The sequence below is a fragment of the Phymastichus coffea genome, unplaced genomic scaffold (assembly GCF_024137745.1).
Source record: "Phymastichus coffea isolate CEN01 unplaced genomic scaffold, Cenicafe_Pcof_1.1 PCOF00013, whole genome shotgun sequence".
Classification (NCBI taxonomy): Eukaryota; Metazoa; Arthropoda; class Insecta; order Hymenoptera; family Eulophidae; genus Phymastichus; species Phymastichus coffea.
The window spans coordinates 7593627-7616484 of NW_026706824.1; the positions used below are offsets into that span (position 1 = coordinate 7593627).

Here is a 22858-nt window from a genome sequence, read left to right on the forward strand (position 1 = left end):
TCATTCTTTCTTTTTCTAATACTGAGCTAAATAATGTGTTTGTATAGTTTTACTTTTTTATAGATTCAATTCGCTACTGTGTAGATATTTATATTCATTGGCTTTAAGTCGTTGAGCTTGATTTTTTTTCAATATTCTTTTGGTAATATTAGTCGTACTAGTGTGCATCACTTGTGTTATTCGCTATACTTGTTTTAATGGATTTTATTTTCATTTTTTATTTTTATATTTTCATTCTTCGCTAGTTTTTTGGTAGTTGCTTTCCTTTCTACGTGATGAAGTCTATTTTTAATTATGGTTGTCATTTCAAGGTTACTGGGTTTACAGTTTTATGGTCAGTAATTTATATTAGTTGACACAGTGAAATCCAAACTACTGCGATGACCGCGGTGTTGATTATGACACATATACTTTTTTTGTTGCGAAAAAAAGCCATTGGTGTTCGTTCGTGCGGGGATTGACCTTGGACTTACCAAGATCTGCGCTTTATCCCCTGAGTTTTTTTTTCTTTTTTGGTGCATTAACGAACCGTAATTCCATTCTTTTTTCTTATGCCATTACAAATACATTTCCTGGTTACACACAAGCCCATAGTGATAATATTAACGTGAGATACACCCTCGACAGAGTCGGTGAAACTGTTGGAGGTAGGGCTCGAATCCAGATCTACTAAATGCGAATCGCGCCATTATTGACTGCGCCACCGAGTTCTAGTTATTAATCATTATGCTTTATATTTTACAGTATTCTTTTAGCAATTTGAATATGTATCATTTAATGAGGAATTTATTTAAAATCAGATGCAGTATTTAATTTTTAATATATGATGTCATCAATAAGTAGTGTAGTATCTATCCTCGAACAATGTTGTTAAAGCTCGTAGAAAACTAAATATAAGCTGTGCCAAGATTATTTGGCTTGATCAAGAAATTGACGATCAGTAAGCACATATTTATCGTAATAAAATTAACTACTCTACCCTTAGTCATATACTGTTGTATGAAAAAGAAAGCATGTTTAACATCTTGTTTTGTGCTGGTTGTGTTAAAGAATTGTATACGTTTTAAAGAATGAAATGATCATTTTATGTGTCAGATGTAATTTAACGTATATTCCTTTCGGTCATTATTATAACGAATACTTTTATGTTTTAAAAGTTCAGTTATAATTTTTGATACATCCGGTGGCTATTATCATTACGGTTTTATATTTTTTTTCTTGCGTCTACATTACGGTGACCAATATTATTTTTCTACACAATGATAATAGGCATGCTTTTTTTTAGTCAAAGTCATTTTTGTTTGAACTGTGGATAACACGATTTTTATAATTTAAATATTTTCGAGTGGTTGTGTTGAGCGTAAAAGTAAGTATACTTTTTCGCACAGCGTTCAAAAATAGTTGATATGAGTGTTTTCGGAAAATTGTTTCAATAAGCCCCCAGTAAATAATCTAGCAACAGCGTGTTTCATTTGAGCGTGATAATTTGAATCTTCCAATCATCTTTCAATCTAACGACAAGAGGTTCTGGGTTAGGCGTTACATCTTAAAAATTGTTATGTGCGGGGTAGAGGATTCAGGGGCAACGGTGATGGGCTTATAGTGAGAGAGACTTACGTTTGAGTTACCGATTTTTTTTTTTTTTTTTAATTAAGCTTTATTAACTCATACAAGTCACTTAGCTACAAAAGGAAAAGAAAATGCTTACATATTATGAAAAGTATTGGAAATAAAATAAAAATGTATACTATCTATAAATATATACAGTACGTTATTCACTAATGGTGTACAGGTTGGTTAACAGCTAAGTTTTGATGTCACATTTTTTAAGAAACATATGTATCTGTCGCATAATAGGTACATTGGGTTTGTACAAGAATGTTTTTATATCACAGGGGGGATACAGTTTGTACTTTCCAAGAGCGTGAAGTAGAGATTTCCTTTCTGCATCGAACCTGTCGCACTATGTGGTTGAGGTCTTGTACATATAGGCCACATTCGCATTGAGCATCCTGCACTACCTTTATTTTGGCTAACGATTCGTTCAAGTTGATGTGATTCGATCGACATCGGGTTATAGTAACGATAAGCTCTCTATCTAATGTTCTATTTGTGAACCAAGGCAGACTCGTGTTATCGTTGTAATAATTAAAGTACAGTTGTCTGTAACGGCGGCTCAAAAAAAAAAAAACTTATAAAAAAATAAGACAACAAAATACCGACCACACACTTAGCTCGTAAATCAAGATGAAAAACTGCGTACAGCTGAATTTTTCCTATGAACAGCAGTTTTCGGCTCGCGCACCTGGCAATTTTCGGATGCTGGAGACAATCAAAGCGATTTTACGATCGCGTCATCCGGAGTAGCCAGATTGCGCGTATGTTTAGAAAGTAGAGATCTGCAGCGCACATGTGCATCCTGCCAGCGGTACTATTATTTTATTTATTCTTATTATTGTTAATTTCTTTTAAATTAAAGGAAGCACATTTGCTTGCAAGTCTCTTGAAAAATTGCGAAATTTATTTTCCCGTATTTATTAGCTTATTTTCTTTGCGAGTCTTGTATGTATAATTGTTGGACGCGCTCAACTTTGCGTTGGATAATTCAAGAATGGCTTGAACGAAAGTTATTAATTATATTTCTTTTAATTAACTCTGATTTTTTCAGTATTTCTCAAAGTTTTTTTTTATATAATCAATTAATAGTTAAAACTATTAATATCCTAATTGTTTTCAGATAAATGTAATTCTTAACTTTTGTTCTGTCATTTAGTTTTATTATAGATTAAGAAACATTTTTGTAAAATTAGAGTACTACACACAATTACTTTTAAATAGAATTCGTTTAAATAAATAAAGGCAAGAATAGTACATAGAGGGCCATCTATGTGAAGAGGGCCCAAAACACTAAAATGAGGCCACACCCGCACACTCCGCCCCCGGCCAATTAGGGTTCGAACCTTGCTTACGCTGAGATACTCCCCAAATTTTCCAACCAATTAAGTTGAGAAAATTTGAGTTCTTCCTGCCCGAAAATGACAAAGATTTTCGAGTGGGAGTCTCCTGTGAAAAAGTATAAAAGAGATCTTTTCACGAAAATTAGGCAATTATTTTTCTAAATTCAGTTCGTTCAAAGTTAGCAGTTATTTTCCAGTTCAGTTCGTTAGTTCAAGTTAATTCGATTCGTGCAACTCTTTTTTTTTTGACTTCGTTTTGTTGGTGTGTGTGGGAAATTAAGGCGAAAGTAAGTAAAGAAAATTAAACTAAATTCTTTTTTTCTAACTTCTTTTTGCATCCTTTTCTCTCCGTATTCTTTCCTATTTTAGTTTCGCTGATGGTCTGCCTTTTAGATAGTTACACTCGATTGCCGAGCGTGTGGTCGAGTGCATATTAGATAGGTCCCCCTTTTCGTTATTTTATCGCCTAGAGTGTGGTAAAATAACGCGAAGCATTGCTATATTGCCAAGCGTGTGGTGTAGCAGAGCTTCGATCCTCCGTCGCCGAAAGAAGGAATTTCCCGCGATAGTGGTAACGCACGTCCCGGTTATTGTCCGCAAGGATAGACCAAAAAGTGCGCCTGAGAATTGTTTCGTCAACCGACGTCACATGTCCTTTGACTTGCCCTTGTTTTGTAATAAGTTTTCTTGTAGCCTTTATAGCTAATGATTTGAAAAAAGACCTGTAATTAGTGTGAGGAATTTTTGTGACTAGTGGTTGTTGCTCTGTCGCTTTTTTGGCTACTTTATCGGCTAATTCATTGCCAAGAATGCCTTTATGAGCTGGTATCCAATAGATGTTAAGGGCTGTGTTGGTGTTGTCTTTTGTAAATTCAACATATTTTTTCCTGATTTCTTGAAGCAAATGAATTTTACTAATGGAATTTTTTGGATTTTTCAAGGCCATTACCACACTCAACGAATCTGTAAATATTTTGACATTGCGTTCTTTATAGGACAGAGCAACATCCATTGCGTCGCAAATAGCCGTGCATTCTGCCGTATAAATAAAAGCCCTCTTATTTATGCTTTTATTAATTTCTATATTGATATAAGGGCTCACACAAGTACATCCAACAGAGGTTCCGGATTCAATTTTACTACCATCTGTGTAGATTTTAACAGACAGATCGTTTGGAAAAATACCGTTGAAGTAAGAACTTGCTTGTTCATATTTTTGTAGTTTTATACCCATTTCTATATTTACAGGTATAGAAGTATACATTATTTTGTAGTCATAGCTATAGATATCAGGTGATTCGCTATTGTAAATCATATGTTCAATACCTATGATACTTTTAATACATTCTTTCAACATGTTAACTTTTTTACGTCGATTGGTAATTATGTGTTTGGCGTACTTTTTAACAGCGGTATGGGCAATTGACCTATCAGTACTTGTAGCTTTCAATAGGAAATTTTGACATAGCGCTTTAGTTCGATTGAATATAGTGACCATTTTCACTTCCGCTAGCAATACATTCGTGGGTGTGCTATTTCTAAGCCCTAGGGTCATTCTAATAGAGGCAAATTGTATTTTTTCAATTTTTTGTTGTTTACTTTTCTGAGTGGGAAAATAAATGAAACTTCCATAATCAATAATGGTCCTTACGTAGCTTTTATAAAACGTGAGTAATGTAGACGGATGGGCTCCCCACCAAATTCCCCTAAGGAACTTAATAATATTTATAGCTCTGTTAGTTTTTTCTGAAACGTAATTAATATGTCTGTCAAAGTTCATTTGGTAATCGAAAAAAAATACCCAAAAATTTAACAGATTCGACAGAAGCGATCAATTGATTACACACAAGTATTTCTGATTCTCCCGGTAGAGTATAGTTTTTATTATAATGGACATAACGCGTTTTTTCCGGCAAAACTTCAAGACCAATATCCATTAGCTTTTGTATGATTTTTTGTATTTCTGATTCAAGTACTTGTCTAGCATTTTCCGGGTCCCGTGTTTTTATGTATACTACAATGTCGTCGGCGAACTGCAAGATATTGATATCGATGTTCAAATCGATTGCTATGCACGCTACGTAAATTATATAAAGGAGTGGGCTCAGTACACCTCCTTGAGGAACACCTTTGTAGCTATGCTTTGGGATTTTACCATTGATCTCAGTGTATAAAAATCTTTCATTTGTTAAAAACTTAACGAATTTCTGTAATTTAGTAGAGCAGCCTGCTTCAGATAATTTCATTAACAAAATATCGCTTTGTACGTCATTGAAGGCATCGCTAACGTCTAAGAATACCGCCATTACGTGTTCACCTTTATCAAGGGCATCTTCAATATCAAGTTTGAAAGTCGTTAAGTTATCCACTGTCGACAGGCCTTTACGGAACCTAGTTTGGCTGTCCGGCAGTATATTGTTATTTTCGATCCACCATCTCAGTCTATTAGATAACATTAATTCAAAAACTTTGCATAAACATGAAGTCAAAGCGAGATGTCGCAGCCCTTTACTGTTAGGTTTTTTCACAAAGTGTATGTACGTATCTTTCCAGCATTCGGGGTAGCAATCATTTTCGTACAGTGCATTATATATGTCAAGTAACAACAGGTGATATTTTATTGGCAGTTGATGTAAAACCTTGTAATTAATGCAGTCAATTCCCGGAGAAGATTTGTTTTCTCTAGAATTTAGGTCAGCGTTAAATTCAATGTAGCTGAACGATTCGTCAAAAAAGGAATTTTCCGTTAGTGGAGGTAAAGTTGTCGGGTCGTTGGGAGCTCCGTTCGGGCAGAGTTTATTAATGGCATCGTTGATTATGTCGTACCTGTTTTTATTTTCATTTGAACTGTTCGTACTAACTTTTGTCCATTTATCCTTTAGTATTCGAGCTTTATGTTACGTGTATTTAAGATCCGTATGTAAAGTTATAGTTTCCGCAAATTCTCGAAAGCATTTTTTTTTCTTATATTTGAAAAGTTTTTTTGCTATTGCCCGGAGACGCTTGTACTCAATAAGGTCATCTATTTTGTTGGAATACTCCCACTTCTTATAGGCTGCCTGCCTTTGCCTTTTAATACGATCGCAGTCACTGTCCCACCATGGAACAGGGTTTCTGTGATTTTTTCCGTGTAGTATTTTTCTGGTAGGCGTACGTTTAACAACAGCGTTTTTAATTTTTTTAGCGAAAAAATCATACTTTTCTATTAGGGATATTGCTTCATATTCATTGTTCAAGAAAGCAACATACTCTTAGTCTAGAATATTTTTTACCTCGGCCCAGTCCGTTTTTTTCGATTGTATTTTGAAGCTTTTCTTTCTGTAGGTATATTTGTCAAGATCAATGCTAATACTAATGGGAAAATGGTCCGAACCCAATGAATCGTCGAGAACCTTAGCGTTTATATATTGCGCTATGTTCAAGGTAGTAAAAACTAGGTCAATATTGCTTTTAGTGCCCCTATTTGTATCAAAACGTGTGAATGTATTCTTATTGTGTAGAAAAAGGTCATATTTTTTTGAATATTCCGCTAATTTTTCCCCGTTTATATCAGTATCTCGACAATTCCAAATGGTATTGTGGGAATTAAAATCACCAAGAAAAATTGTTCTCTCATTTAGATTAGCATTACTAACAAGCCCGTCCCAGTCACTATCGGTTAGAATAATGTCAGGAGGGCGATAAACAGCAAAAAATGTTATAGGCTTAGGAGTGTTGGTGATCTTAATACCGCACATTTCAACATCATCATTATAATTGCTATTGCTAGAAATTTCACAATAGTTAAAATATTTCCGCACCAGAAGTGCAATGCTACCACCACGAGCCCTTATTCTAACTTTTCGCACGGTATTGAAACCCGGAAAATCAAATTTAGTATCACAATTCAGCCAAGTTTCTACGCAAACAAACAGATCAACATTTGTCAATATTTTTTCTATTTCTTCTTTTTTATGTGCGGCGGCTCTAGCATTCCAAAACAAAACCCGTAGGTTTGTGGGGGTGGCATTGCCCGTGGAATTTGTCTTATTGTATGTGTTCATTATACTATTTATGTATAAACCGGAATTAATATAGAGTGATTGGTTAGATAGGATAGATAAGGTGTTTAATACTTAAATAAGGATTGCCCTATTAGTTGTTGTTCTTGTCTTCAATACAGTCGTCTTCAGTGTTGGAAAAAAAATCTTCAGCATCTGTGATATCTTCAGCAAGCAAGTAAGTCACTATTTTAGTGATTCGGCTTTTCAATTCAGCTATCGTTATATACCTGCGAGTTTCTTCCAGCATGATTGCTAGAGAATTCAAATTGGTGACGTACTCTGATGCCAGCTCCTTAATTTCTTTGTTTTTAGTCGAGTAGGCTCGATCCAGAAAAAGAGTTAACGCATCAAAGTCAATAGGGAAGATAGCTGCTTTATCTTCAGGTATTTTCTCTTTGGCTGATTTTATTTGAATGTCGAGCTCAGCAAGTGGCCCTTTGGCTTGTTTACTTTTCTTTTTCTGTGACTCTTTTTTGGTTTTCTTCATTATCGGCACTGCTTTGTCATCATTCACTGCAATGGTCGATCCAGTGCTAGTAGATAGTAATCGTTTGTTTATTCTTGAAGGTTTGGTCATGAAAGGTTGTTTGAAGAGAACTGTCCCATTGAATTCCAGCTTACTCTTTTCAGGGTCTTGATCTTTTATTGCAGCAGTGTTTTTATTTGCTCCATTGCCGGGAGATAAGGTTTCTTCAGGAGGGCAGTCATTATTATCAGTAGGGAAATTACTTGTCTTAGGATCTGCGATCTCAGAGTTGTATGTATCTGGGGGGGGGGCACCTCGGATTGTTCTGCTTTGCAGTACTTCGCCGTATGGCCCTCTTGTTGACAAATAAAGCAGGTTATTTTGTCTGTGGATGCGTAAATGTGGTAAAGAGTGTCTTCGTAGTTCACTGTCAATTCCTTAGGCAGTTTATTTATATCGTCAGGGTCAATATACATTTGTCTGCGGAAGCTCATTATATTCTGAAAGCCTGGTTCATCAAATCCAAGTCTTATAGTACTCATACTTGACTTCGCGGAAATTCCTGCCTCTTTAACTTTTTTCATAATTTCGTCGTGTGGGATGCATGGATGCACATTGGAAAAAATTACCCTCTTCGATTGGGAGACGTAGGGTCTCATGTATACCTTTTGTCCACCAATATCAATCATGTTGTTTCCATCTTTTGTTATTTCTTCTACTAATTGAGCACTGTTGAGGTAACAACAAAATCTGTTCTGAGCTATTTTAATTTGTTGAATTTTATTGGCTGAGTATATCGATGGGTGGAGACTTTTCGCCATCAACTGCCTCCAGGCTCGGACTAGGTTTCGCCCCCGAGGGCGTCGGCGTGTAGACGACCTGGTGCGTTACCTTCTCGAGCACTTTCTCCATACGGTCCAACCTGTCGCTGACCTCCGGTTTGTCACTGCACATCGCTGCCACCTTGCCCTTACGATCTTTCCTTCCATCGGTGCGAGGGTGGTACCCTAACTCTGGGTACAGAGTTTACTGAGGGTCTGGTACCACCCATTCTACCCTTCGCTGGTGTAAGCTGTTCTGGGCCGCCGTGGCCAGCGCGTTCAGGGTCCGTATGAAGTTCACTTCGGACCTCCGCACTTGACCTTGAATGTCCGGGAGAAGGTTGGCGTGCAGCAGGTCCAATTGACTATCAGGCGTCATCTGGGGGCTTAGCCGCTTCATCAGACCCATCATGTTAACGACGTAAACATTCACTGGTTCGTCGGGGCCCTGATATCGGCTCTGAATCTCCTTCATTAGACGCTGCTGCTGCTGCACGTTGGTCCCAAACCACTCTCTTGCGTCCATCTCGAACTCAGCGTGGGAGAGCCATTCCTCCCTCATCGCACCGTACCAGGTAAGGCCGGGACCGACGAGTAGCTCTGACACGGCTAGGAGCATCTCGTCTTCCGTGAGTCCTGCGCCATTCCTCAAGTTATCCAGCCTAGACAGGAAGGTGTCTATACTAGCATTGCCCTCTCCTGAAAACTTGAGTTTCCATCCTCGGTCAATGCGACCAACATCCCTTGTAGTCGACCAAGGGTTTGGTGTCGGCTGAGATGACCACGTGCTCGGTGGGTGGTTATTTACTTCAGCATTAACTCCACTGAGTTGATGCTGTCCACCCTCTCCGAAAGGGAGCGTCCGGCGGGGGGTCCTGCCGGTGGCCCCCGTGGGCCTCTGCCCGGGTCCAGCTGGAGTACTTTGAGGTAATCTGGTGTCGTAATGGTAGGTGAAAGTATCCAGGAATACTACGCTCCTACGTGTGTTCTCTTGGTGTCGCATTTCGCTGGAATTATTCGCATCGTCTTGCTGTACGTTTATGTTTTCGGCATTTTTCAATGCGCTCATCCTGGCGAATAGGTCGTCCAGTTGGCTTTTCACATTGCTACAGTTGTTGTATATTTGGTCTAATACCTTCGTTAGACTCGACACATTCACTCTTAATGAATCTAGCAGCTCTAACTTCTTCTCATTCTCTCTGGACCGGAAAATAAGATCTTGAATCATCACAGCGAATGAAACTTTTTTCAGTGGTGCTTGTATCAATCAGCAGGAACTGGGAATCGATCCCGGGCCTACCGGGTGCGAGTCCGTCGCCCTACCGACCGAGCCATTGCAGGCCTCTAATATATTTATTACTGCTCGTGCTCTCGCCGTCGTCCAGTACGTTTGTGATGTTTATCGCTGTTTCTTGAATTCGCGATATTACTTCCGCACTCTGCATTAGCTGGGCTAGCGGGTGTTCTCCTTCTTGCTCGGATGCTGTGTGTTCCGCGCATAAGGATACTATCAGCTCCGAGCATACGGCTGCCCTTCTTGCCGGATTGCTGTGCTGGTTGTCGACTTGAGCTCCAGGTGTTCGAGGTATTCGTTAATTTCCACGTCTTGGAGCGTCAACACCCAGTCTTCTACCTCTTTTCGAGTGCGGTCCATTGTCTTCTGTTAGTTGTGTTGCGGCTAATTTTTAACGAAAATTTACACGCTTGTTCCACGTGTGATGCGAGTGCGAGTGCTATTTTAAAAATCGGTAAACAAGTAAAAATTTAGACTTTATTAGCCGACAGTAGGCTCAACCAAGGGTATTTACTATTGTATTTACCGAAAGGCTCTTTTCTCGTTATTCCGCAATATAGTGATCGTGCCTATCAGGCGCACTAACTGTTTGTTAGCGCGGCTGTGTTGGTTAGTATCTAAAATATTATAGCGAGCGTCTATTTGCGTAATCACCAATAACCGCAGTTAACAATATTTACAAATTACGTTTACGTTACGACAACACGATATCAAATAAAATTACCGATTTGAATTTCTTTTGTTTGAATGTTGCCGGTGTTAGTTTTCCCCGGGCCAACGGGTACAATCTTTATTTGCGGCAACTTTCAAAACTTATTGGTGTTTACGCTTGGTTAAGAGTCGTTCGGTCGCACTCGCACGTGCTCACAGCGACTGTTTACAATTTATCGTCGCGGCGGGCCTTCGCAAGCTAACTAACAGAGAGGCTATGTTTACTATGTGTCTTTTAATACAAAGTGCGTACAACAACACTTTGATTGCCACCTAAGTCGCTGGTTGACTGAGTGCGAAGTCAATGTTTAGAACCGGCGTTTTGAACAATCATAAACGCCTTAGGTTCTTTTACGTTGGGCGCCATGTAACGGGGTTGATAACGTTTATTTATTTTAATGCGCGCGATCGTATCGAAGAGCGCGCGTGATTACCTATACGTTCAAACACGAAAACCGGAGAGTAGGAGGGAACGAGTATCAGTCAACCAACTATCTACTATTGAAATAAATACGATGAAATTCTAATCAATATCACATGCGAGAACATTTATTGCCTCTTAATACTACACTGTATTCGGCCCGCGTGTTTATGTTTACATGCCGTGCGCGACAACAACATACAGTGTCGGATCGCTCGCCGCTCTTTCTTTGCCGAGATAATACATGCACGTTTTCTATCGAGTCGAGAGATTAGTCATTTAGCAATTCTGTCGCGATCGCGAAATTAAGCTGGCCAGCTTACCTTGTTAGCAGTTTTACGATGACACGGAAATAAAAGCGCTCGCACCCTAGTTGCGGAAAAGTCAGTCTTTGTGGCGAGGTATCTCGCGTTTTCAGTTTCGCCCTCGATGACGAAACTGCTCACTCACGCACGCTAGTACGCACTCAGCTCCGTCAGGCTATGGCACAGCTCGTCTCTGGTTATCTCTGCACTCTGGAAAACTCGGAAAAACTCTCATCCTTCTTGGTAGCAGCTAAGTGTGCGGGTTCTAATCTTTCACTCTTGGCTAAACGTGCCGGTAGCTAATCCTCTACTGGTTCATATTCGTACGCGCGCGTTCCGTTACGTCTCGTATCGAATTCCCTCAATACATTTAGCCCCATAGTTGGGCTGATAGCGCTAATATGACGTTTACCGTCACAACACTTATAGTTTGTATAAAATTGTCAATAATTTTACTTATGTGACGCTTTGCGGAGGGTCGGTAAAATGATTTGCAGGTTAAAAATTATTATTTACCAAAGATATAAAAACATTAACCGAAAGATATTTTTCATTCGAATTCAGCGAGGTCCTTTTAGAAAACAATTCAACATAGTTTATCTAAATTTCTCTTTCGTTACATAGAGGATGTACAAATGAAAGATGATGATAAAGAAATTGAATGTAAGAAACCAAAATACCATAATCCAAATATTATTTTTTCTAATTATAAATATATATTTTCTTTTTAAGATGAGAAATGTAACTATCGTAGACCATCATACAGCTTCTGAATCTTTCATGAAACATTTTGAAAATGAATTAAAATTAAGAAATGGATGTCCAGCCGATTGGATTTGGATTGTACCGCCATTATCAGGATCATCTACAACAGTTTTTCATCAGGAGATGGCTCTATATCATCTCAAACCATCATACAATACACAAGTAAGAATCTTATTAAATTGAATCTTATGCAATTTTTATTCTCGCAAAAAAAAAACTATTCAAAAATCCAACGGAAAAATTTTTGCTTGCATAATTTTGATCATTTAACATTTTTTTGCGCACTTAGAGCAACCAAAATAACCGTTATATTGTACAATACTCTAAATAATTACGCGAGCACTCGCATCAATATAGCAGTAGCATGTATGGTTCTTCATATTGTGAATTTCATTATTTAATTTATATCGAACGTCAATTTTAGAGAATATATTTATCAATTTGATAGAACATTGAAGATAAACATTCATATCCGGCTTAATTTTACCAAACTATAAATCATAAGTTGCTAGTTTGGCAATTCTTATTCCGTATGGCAGCTTTTTCGTAATTATTTGAATCTGTTAAATAGAATAATTGAAACTCTTAAAGCTTAGGCTCCATCACTATTAAAAGTAATTCAAACATAATTTTTGTCTTTTTTTGAGTGGTAAGACCAAATAAATTCTTTATACAAATTAGCATCATTCAAATCATGTAGCTTATCATATTCTTCAGAACTTTTTCATATCATATTATTAATATGTTCATAATCTTATATAATTAAATAATCAAGTTCTATAATGAATAGCGCTGTAACTTAAAACTGTTGTACAAAGAATTTTTTAAATTTATGATTTCACTACAAACATTCGATTATATTTTAAGATCACTTTTGTTGAACTTGTGACGAGAGCAAGCGTTGCGCTTGTTCCCGTCAGTCCAAAGCTGTTACGCTGACGACAGTATAGAGGTGTTAGAAAGAGAGAGATAGATGGGGGCGTGCATGCCCTACGCAAGATTAGGCAGGCGCGCGTTGCGAACCAATTAGCGCATTGGTCGCACGCCGCCTAATAAGTAGGTCAAGTCGGAAGAGAAAAAGAACGACGAAGAAGCTGTAGATCGCGGAAGAGAAAAACGAACGACACAGACGGTAGTAAGTCGAGCAGTCAGTAAGAAGGTTCCCAGTTGATCAGATGGTCAACGGTGCGGAGTAAAAGTGCAGCTGAGGACAAAGGGCCAGCCGAACGCACACACCGCCAAGGGCCGGGGAGGACTGAGAGGACAGAGGACGACTTGTTCCTGTATCTGCTCGGGACGCTACTTGGGAAGCCGGCAGGAGTTGCCCAGGGACGACCAGCAATATCGTGCGCAGGGCGCAGCCAGGCCTCCCGTTCCAGTATCACAGGTCAATTCACGCAAGTTAATCTTTCTCTCTCTCTCTCTCTCTCTCTCTCTTCGACGATGGCACAGTGCATAATTTTAAGTAGGTAGGTAGCAAGACGTGCATACGCCGACTACCTGCCCTAATTACGATTGGTGTCATAAATCGCTCAAGGATAAATCGTTCAGGCGATCCCTCGCCGGACGACTTTCTCTTTTACCTAAATAGCCTAAGTCGGTTTGTCGTTAAGGCAGTCATCTGCCGGGCGACGCGCGATATGTTTTGTATAGATTTGTAAGCGCGATTAGTTAGTTAACTTGTTTTCCATTGTTCTTTAGTGTTAAGACGTGTTCGCAAGACTGTTGTTTATTAGATTAAGAGTCTGTAAAAGCTGATTGTAAGAGTTTATTTTGTAATGCGGTTTATTATTATGCGGTTATTCATGTACGGGTTTGAAATATAAGTGTAAATTGATTTTGATTGGATTTAATTAGATTTTTTTAAATGCAAATTTGTGTTTCGTATATAATTCCCTAACCACTTTCATTTCTTTGTCTTCTCCCCCTTTCCGTCTCACTTGCTATGAGCGAGTGCGACTCACTTGCCCACCTTAAAAAAAATGGTTAATGAATGAGCTTTCGTTACAAACTAATTAAAATAACTGTTATAATTAATATTAAGACGAACAGCATAATATAGAACTCCATTGATAGTTTTGAAATATCTACAAAATGCTTTGTTTCTGATAACCGGTTTATTTTAAATACAACGTTTATACAGGGTGGTCAATTTTAATTGCCTCACTAAGTTTACTCGAATAGTAAACTTTTGCATGAAAAAAGTTTTTGATGGCATATTTAATTCGGCGGGAAATTTTACGTTTAGATAATGTAACATGTGTGGGGGTCCATGAGATCCCCTATCCATCCCCGAGGTCGTTTCTTGGTCAACCTTTTGTTTCAACAGGAATCCCTATTATCTATTGAATATTCGCATTCTACGTTAATTCCTACGTTTAGACAAGGTCATGTCTGTGGGGTCTAAGTGACCCCCACCTCATTTCCAAGGTCATTTTGAGATCAACCTAGGAAAACGTTATTCGCAGCCTAGATCCATTTTTGCGTTTAGATAAGGTAATACGTATAGGATCCAACCTCATTCCGAAGGTCATTTCAAGTTCAACATAAGAGAATATTCAGGAGTTTCAGTAAGGAGTTACCATTAATTTCCGTGCCTCTTACTGGGGTGTTTGTTTACCGTGAATCTTTATTCCTTTCACTGAGGTGCTCGTTTACCGTGAGTTCCTCTGCCTCTCACTGGGGTGCTTGTTTACCGTGAGTCACCATGTCTCTCACTTCTCATCTACGAATTGCTTGTTCAAAGTGGCTACCATTTGCTTCGAGGCACAGATTTAAACGCCTCTGGAAATTTTCAACTGTTCTTAACAACGTTGGACTTCGAATAGCTCTGCAAGCTTGGCGGATGCGAACCATCATATCATTCATCGTTATCAGTCGTTCTCATAAACAACGTTCTTGAGATATCCCCGCAAATAAAAATCTAGCGATATGAGATCCGGTAAACACGGAGGCCAGTCGACCTGACCTCCTCGTCTGATCCATTGTTCTCCGCACGTCACGTCCAAAAACTCACGAACAATTCTTGCGAAATGAGCTGGCGCGCCATCCTGCTTGAACCACAATTTTCTCCTTGTTTCTAGATTAACATCTTGAAACGTTTCTAGTAATCTATCCCTTATCAACTCTAAATATCTGTTTGCATTAACGTTTCCATCGAAGAAATAAGGTCCGATTAAGTAACCGTTTACTATACCACACCATACTATGAGACTCCACCGATATTGTCTATCGACAGATCTGTACCAATGGGGATTTGTATTTGACCAATAATGACAGTTATCTGTTATGGTGACCATTGCTGCAGAACTTCGTCTCATAAGGTTAAATCTCAAAAAATTAGGACTTTTTTGTATCATTCTCAAAGCCTATTGACAGAAGTTGATACGCATAGCAATATGATTTTTGTTTAAGTCTTGGACCACTAATGTGGTAAGTACGAGGGTGATCCGATAAGTACTTAGCCTCACCGCCCGATGGCGCTTTTCTCTCAAAAGAAATATTCTATCACGTAGTACAACCTTCTCGATGGTAACTGTCAAGATTTCAGCCGGATCCGAGTTGTAGTTTATTTTTGAGAGCGTGTGAAAGCAAGTGTGTCCGTTGATTTTTGAAAAATGGAAAAAGAGCAGTATCGGTTGGTGATTCAATTCTTGTTTTTGAAAGGGAAATCGCGCAGCGAAATCAAAAAGCGCGTGGATGCTGTGTACGGTGACTCTTCTCCTTCGATGGCGACCGTCCAAAATTGGTTTAACGAGTTTCAACGTGGTCGCACGTCGATTTTTGAAGAGCCACGTCCAGATGCTCCGAAAACGGCTACCACGGAGGATAACGTGACAAAAATTCACGATCTCGTATTGGCAGATCGACGATTGAAGGTGCGCGAGATAGCTAAGATCGTAAGCATCTCAAAAGACCGCGTGGGTCATGTCTTGCATGAAATTTTGGGCATGAGAAAGCTGTTGGCGCGATGGGTGCCGCGTTTGCTCACTCCGGACAACAAGCGCAACCGTGAGACAACTTCAGAGCAATGTCTGACGCTGTTTAAGCGCAATCCGAAGGAGTTTCTGCGTCGCTTCGTGTCAGTCGACGAAACATGGATCAGCTGGAATATACCAGAGACCAAGGAACAGTCTAAACAGTGGACTTTACCCGGCGAAAGTGCTCCGAAGCAGGCGAAGACTGCCCTATCGGCCGGAAAGGTGATGGCCACCGTTTTCTGGGATTCACAAGGTGTGATCTACATCGACTACCTGAAGAGGGGCAAAACGGTCACAGGGCTGTACTATGACAAATTATTGGGTCGATTCGACGTCGAATTGCAGAAAAAACGGCCTCATTTGGCGAAGAAAAAAGTGCTCTTCCACCATGACAACGCACCGGCTCACACCTCCGCCGTCGCCATGGCCAAATTGGTCGAATTAGGCTACGAACTGCTGCCCCATCTACCGTATTCTCCAGATTTAGCCCGTGCGACTTCTTTTTGTTTCCAAACTTGAAAAAGTCACTCGCCGGGCAGAAATTTGAGTCGAATGAGGAGGTAATCGCTGCCACGGAAGCCTACTTTTCAGACCTCGAGGAAACGTATTTTTCAGACGGGTTAAAGAAGTTGGAGCATCGTTGGGCCAAGTGTATCGAACTAAAATAAAAATGTGACTATGTTGAAAAATAAAACGCCACTTTTCCAAAATTTTCGTTTTTCTTTTGTAGGCTAAGTACTTATCGAACCATCCTCGTATGATGTCGAAGTTTATTATGAATAGACAAAGCTTTTGTTCTAGGTATACCGATTTTGGTGTCTAGTTGTCTGCTGTTGATGTAAGGATCAAGATGGATAGCCGCTAGAACAGTTAATTTGCGAGCATCCATTCTATTAAACTCACGGCGAACAAAATGTCCATTTCGAGCTCGTGGAGTCAGTTGCCGTAAAGTTGTATGATCAAAATATCTTTTATTCAGAAAATGTCGCCCATAAAGTCTTGTCGCTGATCTGTAACGATTACGATACCCTCCGAGAACTAGAATCATATCATAAATTTCTTCGGGAGGATAGTCGGCCATATTCAAAATTTTAACTTCAAAATAGACAATTAATATAATTTTCCACAAACGATCAAAGAGAAGATGCTAGAAAGATGCCACAATAACCAGATCAATAGTAATACTGAAAGTTCACAATGTAGGATACCTAGAAAATTTGTATAAAAAGAAAGACTTATACGAATTTCTACAATCTACTACAGATGGGAATTTTTGATGAATTATCTTTTATTTTTAACAAATATGAAAAACTCTACATTGGCGATCGTGGTATGTCAAAAAAACACTTTAAAACACTGTATCAAAATTTACTATGATTAATTTCCAAGTATGTTATTATTAAACATCTAGAAGGATACCAATCTTGCTAGATTCACTATGGTACTACAGCATAAGTTTTACCTTCTTTTAAATGGATTGAGTTGCCTAGAATTTGTAAAGTGTTCATCGGAGGGACCACAAGTCATGAAAGCCAAACATTACGTCCAACAATTGCTGAATTAATTTTGAAGATTTATTTTTAGATTTATTTTGAAAGTAGGATTGCGGGCATATAGCGGTTTTCAAAATAGGATTTTACACTTTAGGTTGACCTTGAAATGAACTCGGGAAAGAGATGGGGTTCACTTGAACCCTACACGTATTACCTTGTCTAAACGCAAAAATAGATGTTGAAATGGACGTAGAAAACGAATATTTGATCAAGAATAGGGATTCACGTTGAAACAAAAGGTTGGCTAAGAAATGACCTTGGGGATGGGATGGAGGTCTCATGGATTCCCACACATATTACATTTACCCAAACCTAAAATTTTCCGCCGAATTCAAATCTGCCATGAAAAATAGGTGTTCCTCTTTATAAAACAACATTAACCTTGGAAAAGCATGTTCAAGGTCAAATTTAATATTACCAAAACATGGCCCCCTCGAAATTGAACAACTTTTGTCTGAAACTTTTTTCGAGAAAAAGCTTACTAATCGAGATTTCTTAATGGGGCGATTAAATTTGGCCATCTTGTATATTTAAGGTCTACTTTTTCAGAGTTATCAGCGTCAGCAATATTAGAAGCATTATTAGTAGAATAATCTTGTACGAAAGAATGTATTTTATTATCTATAATATTTTTTTTTATTTTGTTTAACGTCGCTCTATTTATGCTCCATCAGTGCTAATCAGTGACGGAGGCTTCCAATTTGTTTGAGAACAGAGCACATGAAACTTTACTCACTGGTGCTTGTATCAATCAGCAGGGACAGGGAATCGATCCCGGGCCTACCGGGTGCGAATCCGTCGCCCTACTTACCTAGCCTTTGCAGGCCTCATTATCTATAATATAAAATGAATAAAATTTGTAAAAGTTAGGTTAAACTGTAAAAATTGGAAATGAAAATCTTTGTTCACTAGTATATGAAAAGTTTGCTGTAAAGTGAACCTTGCAAAGTTTTGAATTTTCAAACACAAATTGTAACAGAATAATCTAGCCGACATCGATTACTTGCGACCGTATGCACAAATTATTTAAAGGGAGAATTCGGGAGTTTGCCGGATGTTCGTACTAATCGTATGTGAAATTAAATTCGGGATACAGAGAGAGTTGGATTGAAATTATTCTGACACAATCTTAATATCAGGGCGTTTACTTATAAAATTACGATCTTAATACAAACACAGAAAAAGAAGAAGAAAAAGAAAAAGAAAAAAAAGAATAAAGAAGAAAATTACACAATTGTACGCTTCTTGCCAAATTAGGCAACAAGTTGTAACATTTAAGTAGTTTCGCATACTAATAAAAGAAAGGAAAAAAAAACAAAATCAACCAATCCAGAATTTACGAACGCGCTTACGCGCATCAAAAGACATCAGCAGCAATATTGTTGGCTAATTTTCGATCAATCACGTAATATTTTGTGCCAATGACTTTAATAAACTCGGAAGGACTGGCAACTGTCCAGCTGCGTACTTAACAGAATGACGTCTAAAGATACAAAGACAGCGAGAAAGAGAGAGAGAAAAAAAAGATACGACACCGATGTAGTCCGATACTGCTGTTATTAGTGACGCTACTTCTTACCTCTCGGGTTACTTATATGCTTACTCCTGTCGTCGGTATACATAGTTAGCTCGGCACTTCAGATAATGTTCGCACGCGTGCCACTGACACATAACTCACCGATTCTCCACACACATCGTTATCGGGTTGGACATTGGCTAGGCGCAACCTAGCAACCGCTAACACTCACAACAAAGACTTACGGACATTCCGCACACTGGACGTATATCCACGAAAAATTAAATCCTTGGTGAAAGTGTGTAAGTAGTATAGCAATGTTTTAGGCCACCCTGCGGGAGGTCCGTAACCCTATGGTCCCCTCGCCTAACCCTTTCATGTTAATTATTATTAATGTTAATAATTACTTATATTTTTTGGAGTGGGTTTCGACTCGTGGAAGAGAGTGGACGTGTCTTGGCTGTGAGTGCGAGTTTGGTGACAAAGTTAGAAAGGAAAAGTGTTTTAGGGAAGAGATAGAGATGGTAAGAGGGTAGAGGCGAAAAAGAAGTGGAGTAGAGAGAGAGGTTTGGAGAATAGCAGGAAAAAGCAGAGAGAAAGAAATAAAGAAAAAGGTAAAGTTGAGGTTAAGAGAGAAAATCAGGAAGCGGGAAAGGCAGACAGAGATGAGGGGCGGTAAGAAGTAAAGGCGGAGACAGAAAAGGTAAGACAGGAAATAAAGGTGGGATCACGCGGAAAATTAGAGAGACGAATTAAGGCGTACGGGTTAGTGATTGAAAGGTTTGTGACAACATGAAAAATGAGAGATAAGAATGAAAGGATGGATAAGAAAGACAGAGAAGAGGAAAAGAAGAAAAGAGTAAAGATGGTGAGGGGGAGAGAGAGCGGAGAGGAGCTGAGGGAGAATATTAGAGGAGAAATGAGAGATGCAAATGATGCAAGAGTGAAAGTGAGGGGAGCGAGCTGGAGGGGGAGGGGTGAGAGGGATTAGACAACACGATAAGATGGGATGGGAGGAAGAAAGGAGAGAAAGGCCAGAAATGTTTAAAGAAATAATAGAAAAAATGGAAAGAATGGAGGCAGGGGGGAAAAGAAGAGAAGACAGATGGGAGAAAGAAACAGGAAAAGTTAGGAGAGAACAAGAGAGAGAGAAAGAGAAGAAAGGAAAAAAACAGAACTTATAGAAAAGAAACTGCAGGAAAAACGGGGAAGGAGGATGAACTAGTTGGAAGAAGAATGGATGAAAATAAAAGAAAGTATAAAAGGAGGAAACGAGAAGCAAAGAGGAACAGAAGTAGGCAATAAGTAAGAAATAGAGTATATGAGAGAAAAAATGGATAGAGAAAGTAGGATAAACAATATAATAGTGACAAACTTAGAGGGTGGATTTAGATGGGAAAGGAAGGGAGAGGCAGAGGACTGGTTAAGGGAGGAACTAGAAATGAAAGGGGATATAATGAATCTGAGAAGAATAGGAGGGACAGCGGGGAATGAGGATCGAGGAGAAAGAGAAAAAAAGATGTAGCAAATTAGATGCGCATCATGGGAACAAAAAGAAGGAATTATGAAAAGGAAAAAGAAGCTGAAACAGAAAAAGATCTACATAGATAAGTACTGGACGTGGAAGCAGAGGAAGATAAGAGAGGAAGTAAGAAGGAAAGCGAGAGAAATAAAAAGTAAAGGTATAGAGGTAAAGATGTGGCATAACGGGGTGAAGTCAGAGGAAGATGAATGGTGGTGGAACGAGAAAGAGGGGAAAATGATAAGAAAAAGAGAGAGGGGAAGGGGGGAAAGAGAGAGAGGGAATAGAGGCAGTACTGATACTATTCTGGAACGTGTCGTGGATTAGGAGAACGGAGGAAGACGACTGGGAATATGTTAGGGATTTCGATATAATAGGGCTAACGGAAAATTGGATCAAGAGGCAAGGGGCAAAAACTGGGGTGGAGAAGCAACTGAAAGAGTATAACATAGAGTGGAGAGACTCTATCTGGAAGGAAGAAGGAGGCGAGAAATAGGGGGAGGAATAATGGCGGTAAGAGCGAGGAAAGGGATGAGTAAGGTTGAATGGAAGATAGAAAAGACAAGTGAGGTAATAGCAGGAGAAATAAAGATCGGAGGGAGGACATACATGATAGCAACGGTGTATATGCAATATGAGAAAAAGGAAAACTATGAATACCTAATCGAGGAGATAGAGAAAAACAGAGGAAAAACAATAATTATAGGAGGACACTTCAATGCAAGAACAGGTAATGAAGGGACAGAATGGGAAACAGAAGAAAACCTAGAAGAAATAAAGGCCAAGGATAAAGTGTTAAACCAAGAGGGAGAAGAAATGATAAAATGGTTAGGAGAAATGGATTTAGTGATAACGAATGGGAGACAAGAAGGAAACGAAGAGGGAGAAATCACATATATAGGAGAAATCATGACAGAAAAAGGGATAAATGGGAAAATCAGGAAAAGAATAGAAGAAATATATAAGAAAACAGAGAGTAAGGTAAAAGTTGGAGGAGAAATAATTGGGGAGTTTGAGACTTACAAAGCATCACCCTATTTAATCTTGCCTTCGCCGACCTGGAAGTCAAGATCAAACAGGTGCAAGAAGAAGGAGTAGTGATAGGAAGGAAAAAAATATGGATATTAGAATATGCCGATGATATAGTGATGATGGCAAAGAGTGAAAGTGGAATGAAAGCGATGCTGAAAAAATTAAAAAGATACCTGGAAGAAAGGGGATTCGAGCTAAATGTAGGAAAATCAAAGATGATAAAATGCAGTAGAGGAGGTGGAAGGGGGAAGGAAGAAGATTTCGAATAAGAAGGTGTGAAGATAGAAATGGTTAAAGAGTACAACTACTTGGGATATGTGATAAACAGAAATAATGGAAATAAAAAGCAGATGAAGTAGGTAGAAGGGAAAATAAATATGGGACTCGGAAGACTATGGGGGCTAGGAAAAAAGCTATTTAGAGAAAATTGGGAGTTAAGGATGAACCTGGTCGACGCACTGGCGAAAAGCGTGATTATGTATGGAGCAAAAATCTGGGGATGGAAGAGATATGAAGAAATAGAGAGATTAGATCTACAATACATAAAGTGGATATTGGGATTAGATAGAAATACGCTCAGTTACTTAATACGATGGGAAACAGGAAGACAAGAAATGAAAGAAACAGCATTAGAAAGCGCAATGAGGTATACAAAAAAATATGTGAAGAAAGAGATGGCTCAATAAAAAACAAGCATGGAGAGAACTAAAGAAAAGGGAAAGAATTGAAAAAGATAAAAAGGGTAAAAAGGAGGAGAGAAAGGAAAGGCTAGAAAAAAGTAAAATATACAGAGAGAGAGAAGAGGAAGATGAAATGAGAGAAAAGTTTTGGAAAGAAATAAAAGAAGAGCTAAAGAAGAAAGAAGAAAAAGACCTAGAAGAAAAGATAGAAAAGTCAAGATACAGAAAGGAGTGGAAAGAACTGAATGAAGAAATGAGAAAGTATAGATTAAAGGAAATTCAAGGATAGGGAAGAATATAAGGCCTACGAATAAGGGAACGGTTTAGGTTAGGTAATGAAACGAGAGGAAGCAGGTGTTAGGAAAAAGAGGACAATAAGAGATGTAGAATGTGTATGAAAGAGGAAGAAGAAAATGTGAAAAAAGCAAAAAAGGAAGTGGAAGAATGGGAAAAAATAATAATAGGATGCAAAGAAAAGATAGCGTGGATAATGGAGCTAATATCGAAAAAAAGAAGAAACGAAGAGGAGAAAGAAAAAGAAAAGCAAGAAAACGAAATTACAAGACCCTAAGGAAAATAAGAGAGCCTGAAGAAATGAGAGGCAGAGGGAGCAATAAGAAATGAGAAAAAGGTATCAAAGCCCTAATAAGGAGAAAGACAGGTAAAATGATTAGCAAGAAAGAGAGCAAAAACAAAAGAAAGGCAAAGGTGAAAAGGCAAAAGAAAGTAACAAAAGAAGAAGTCGAAAAGAAAATAAGCAAGAAAGAGAGAAGCAGAAGAGTGGAAAAGGTA

General features: G+C 38.7%; 1 protein-coding gene across 1 annotated transcript in view; it reads left to right on the plus strand.

The window, feature by feature from the left end:
• Positions 1 to 22858, plus strand: part of LOC131673221 (nitric oxide synthase-like) — a 1857253-nt gene that overhangs the window by 1553389 nt on the left and 281006 nt on the right. The window contains exon 9 of the mRNA XM_058951052.1: positions 11751 to 11945. Within this exon, the coding sequence (XP_058807035.1) occupies positions 11751 to 11945 (195 nt within the window). The remainder of the gene's footprint in view (positions 1 to 11750; positions 11946 to 22858) is intronic.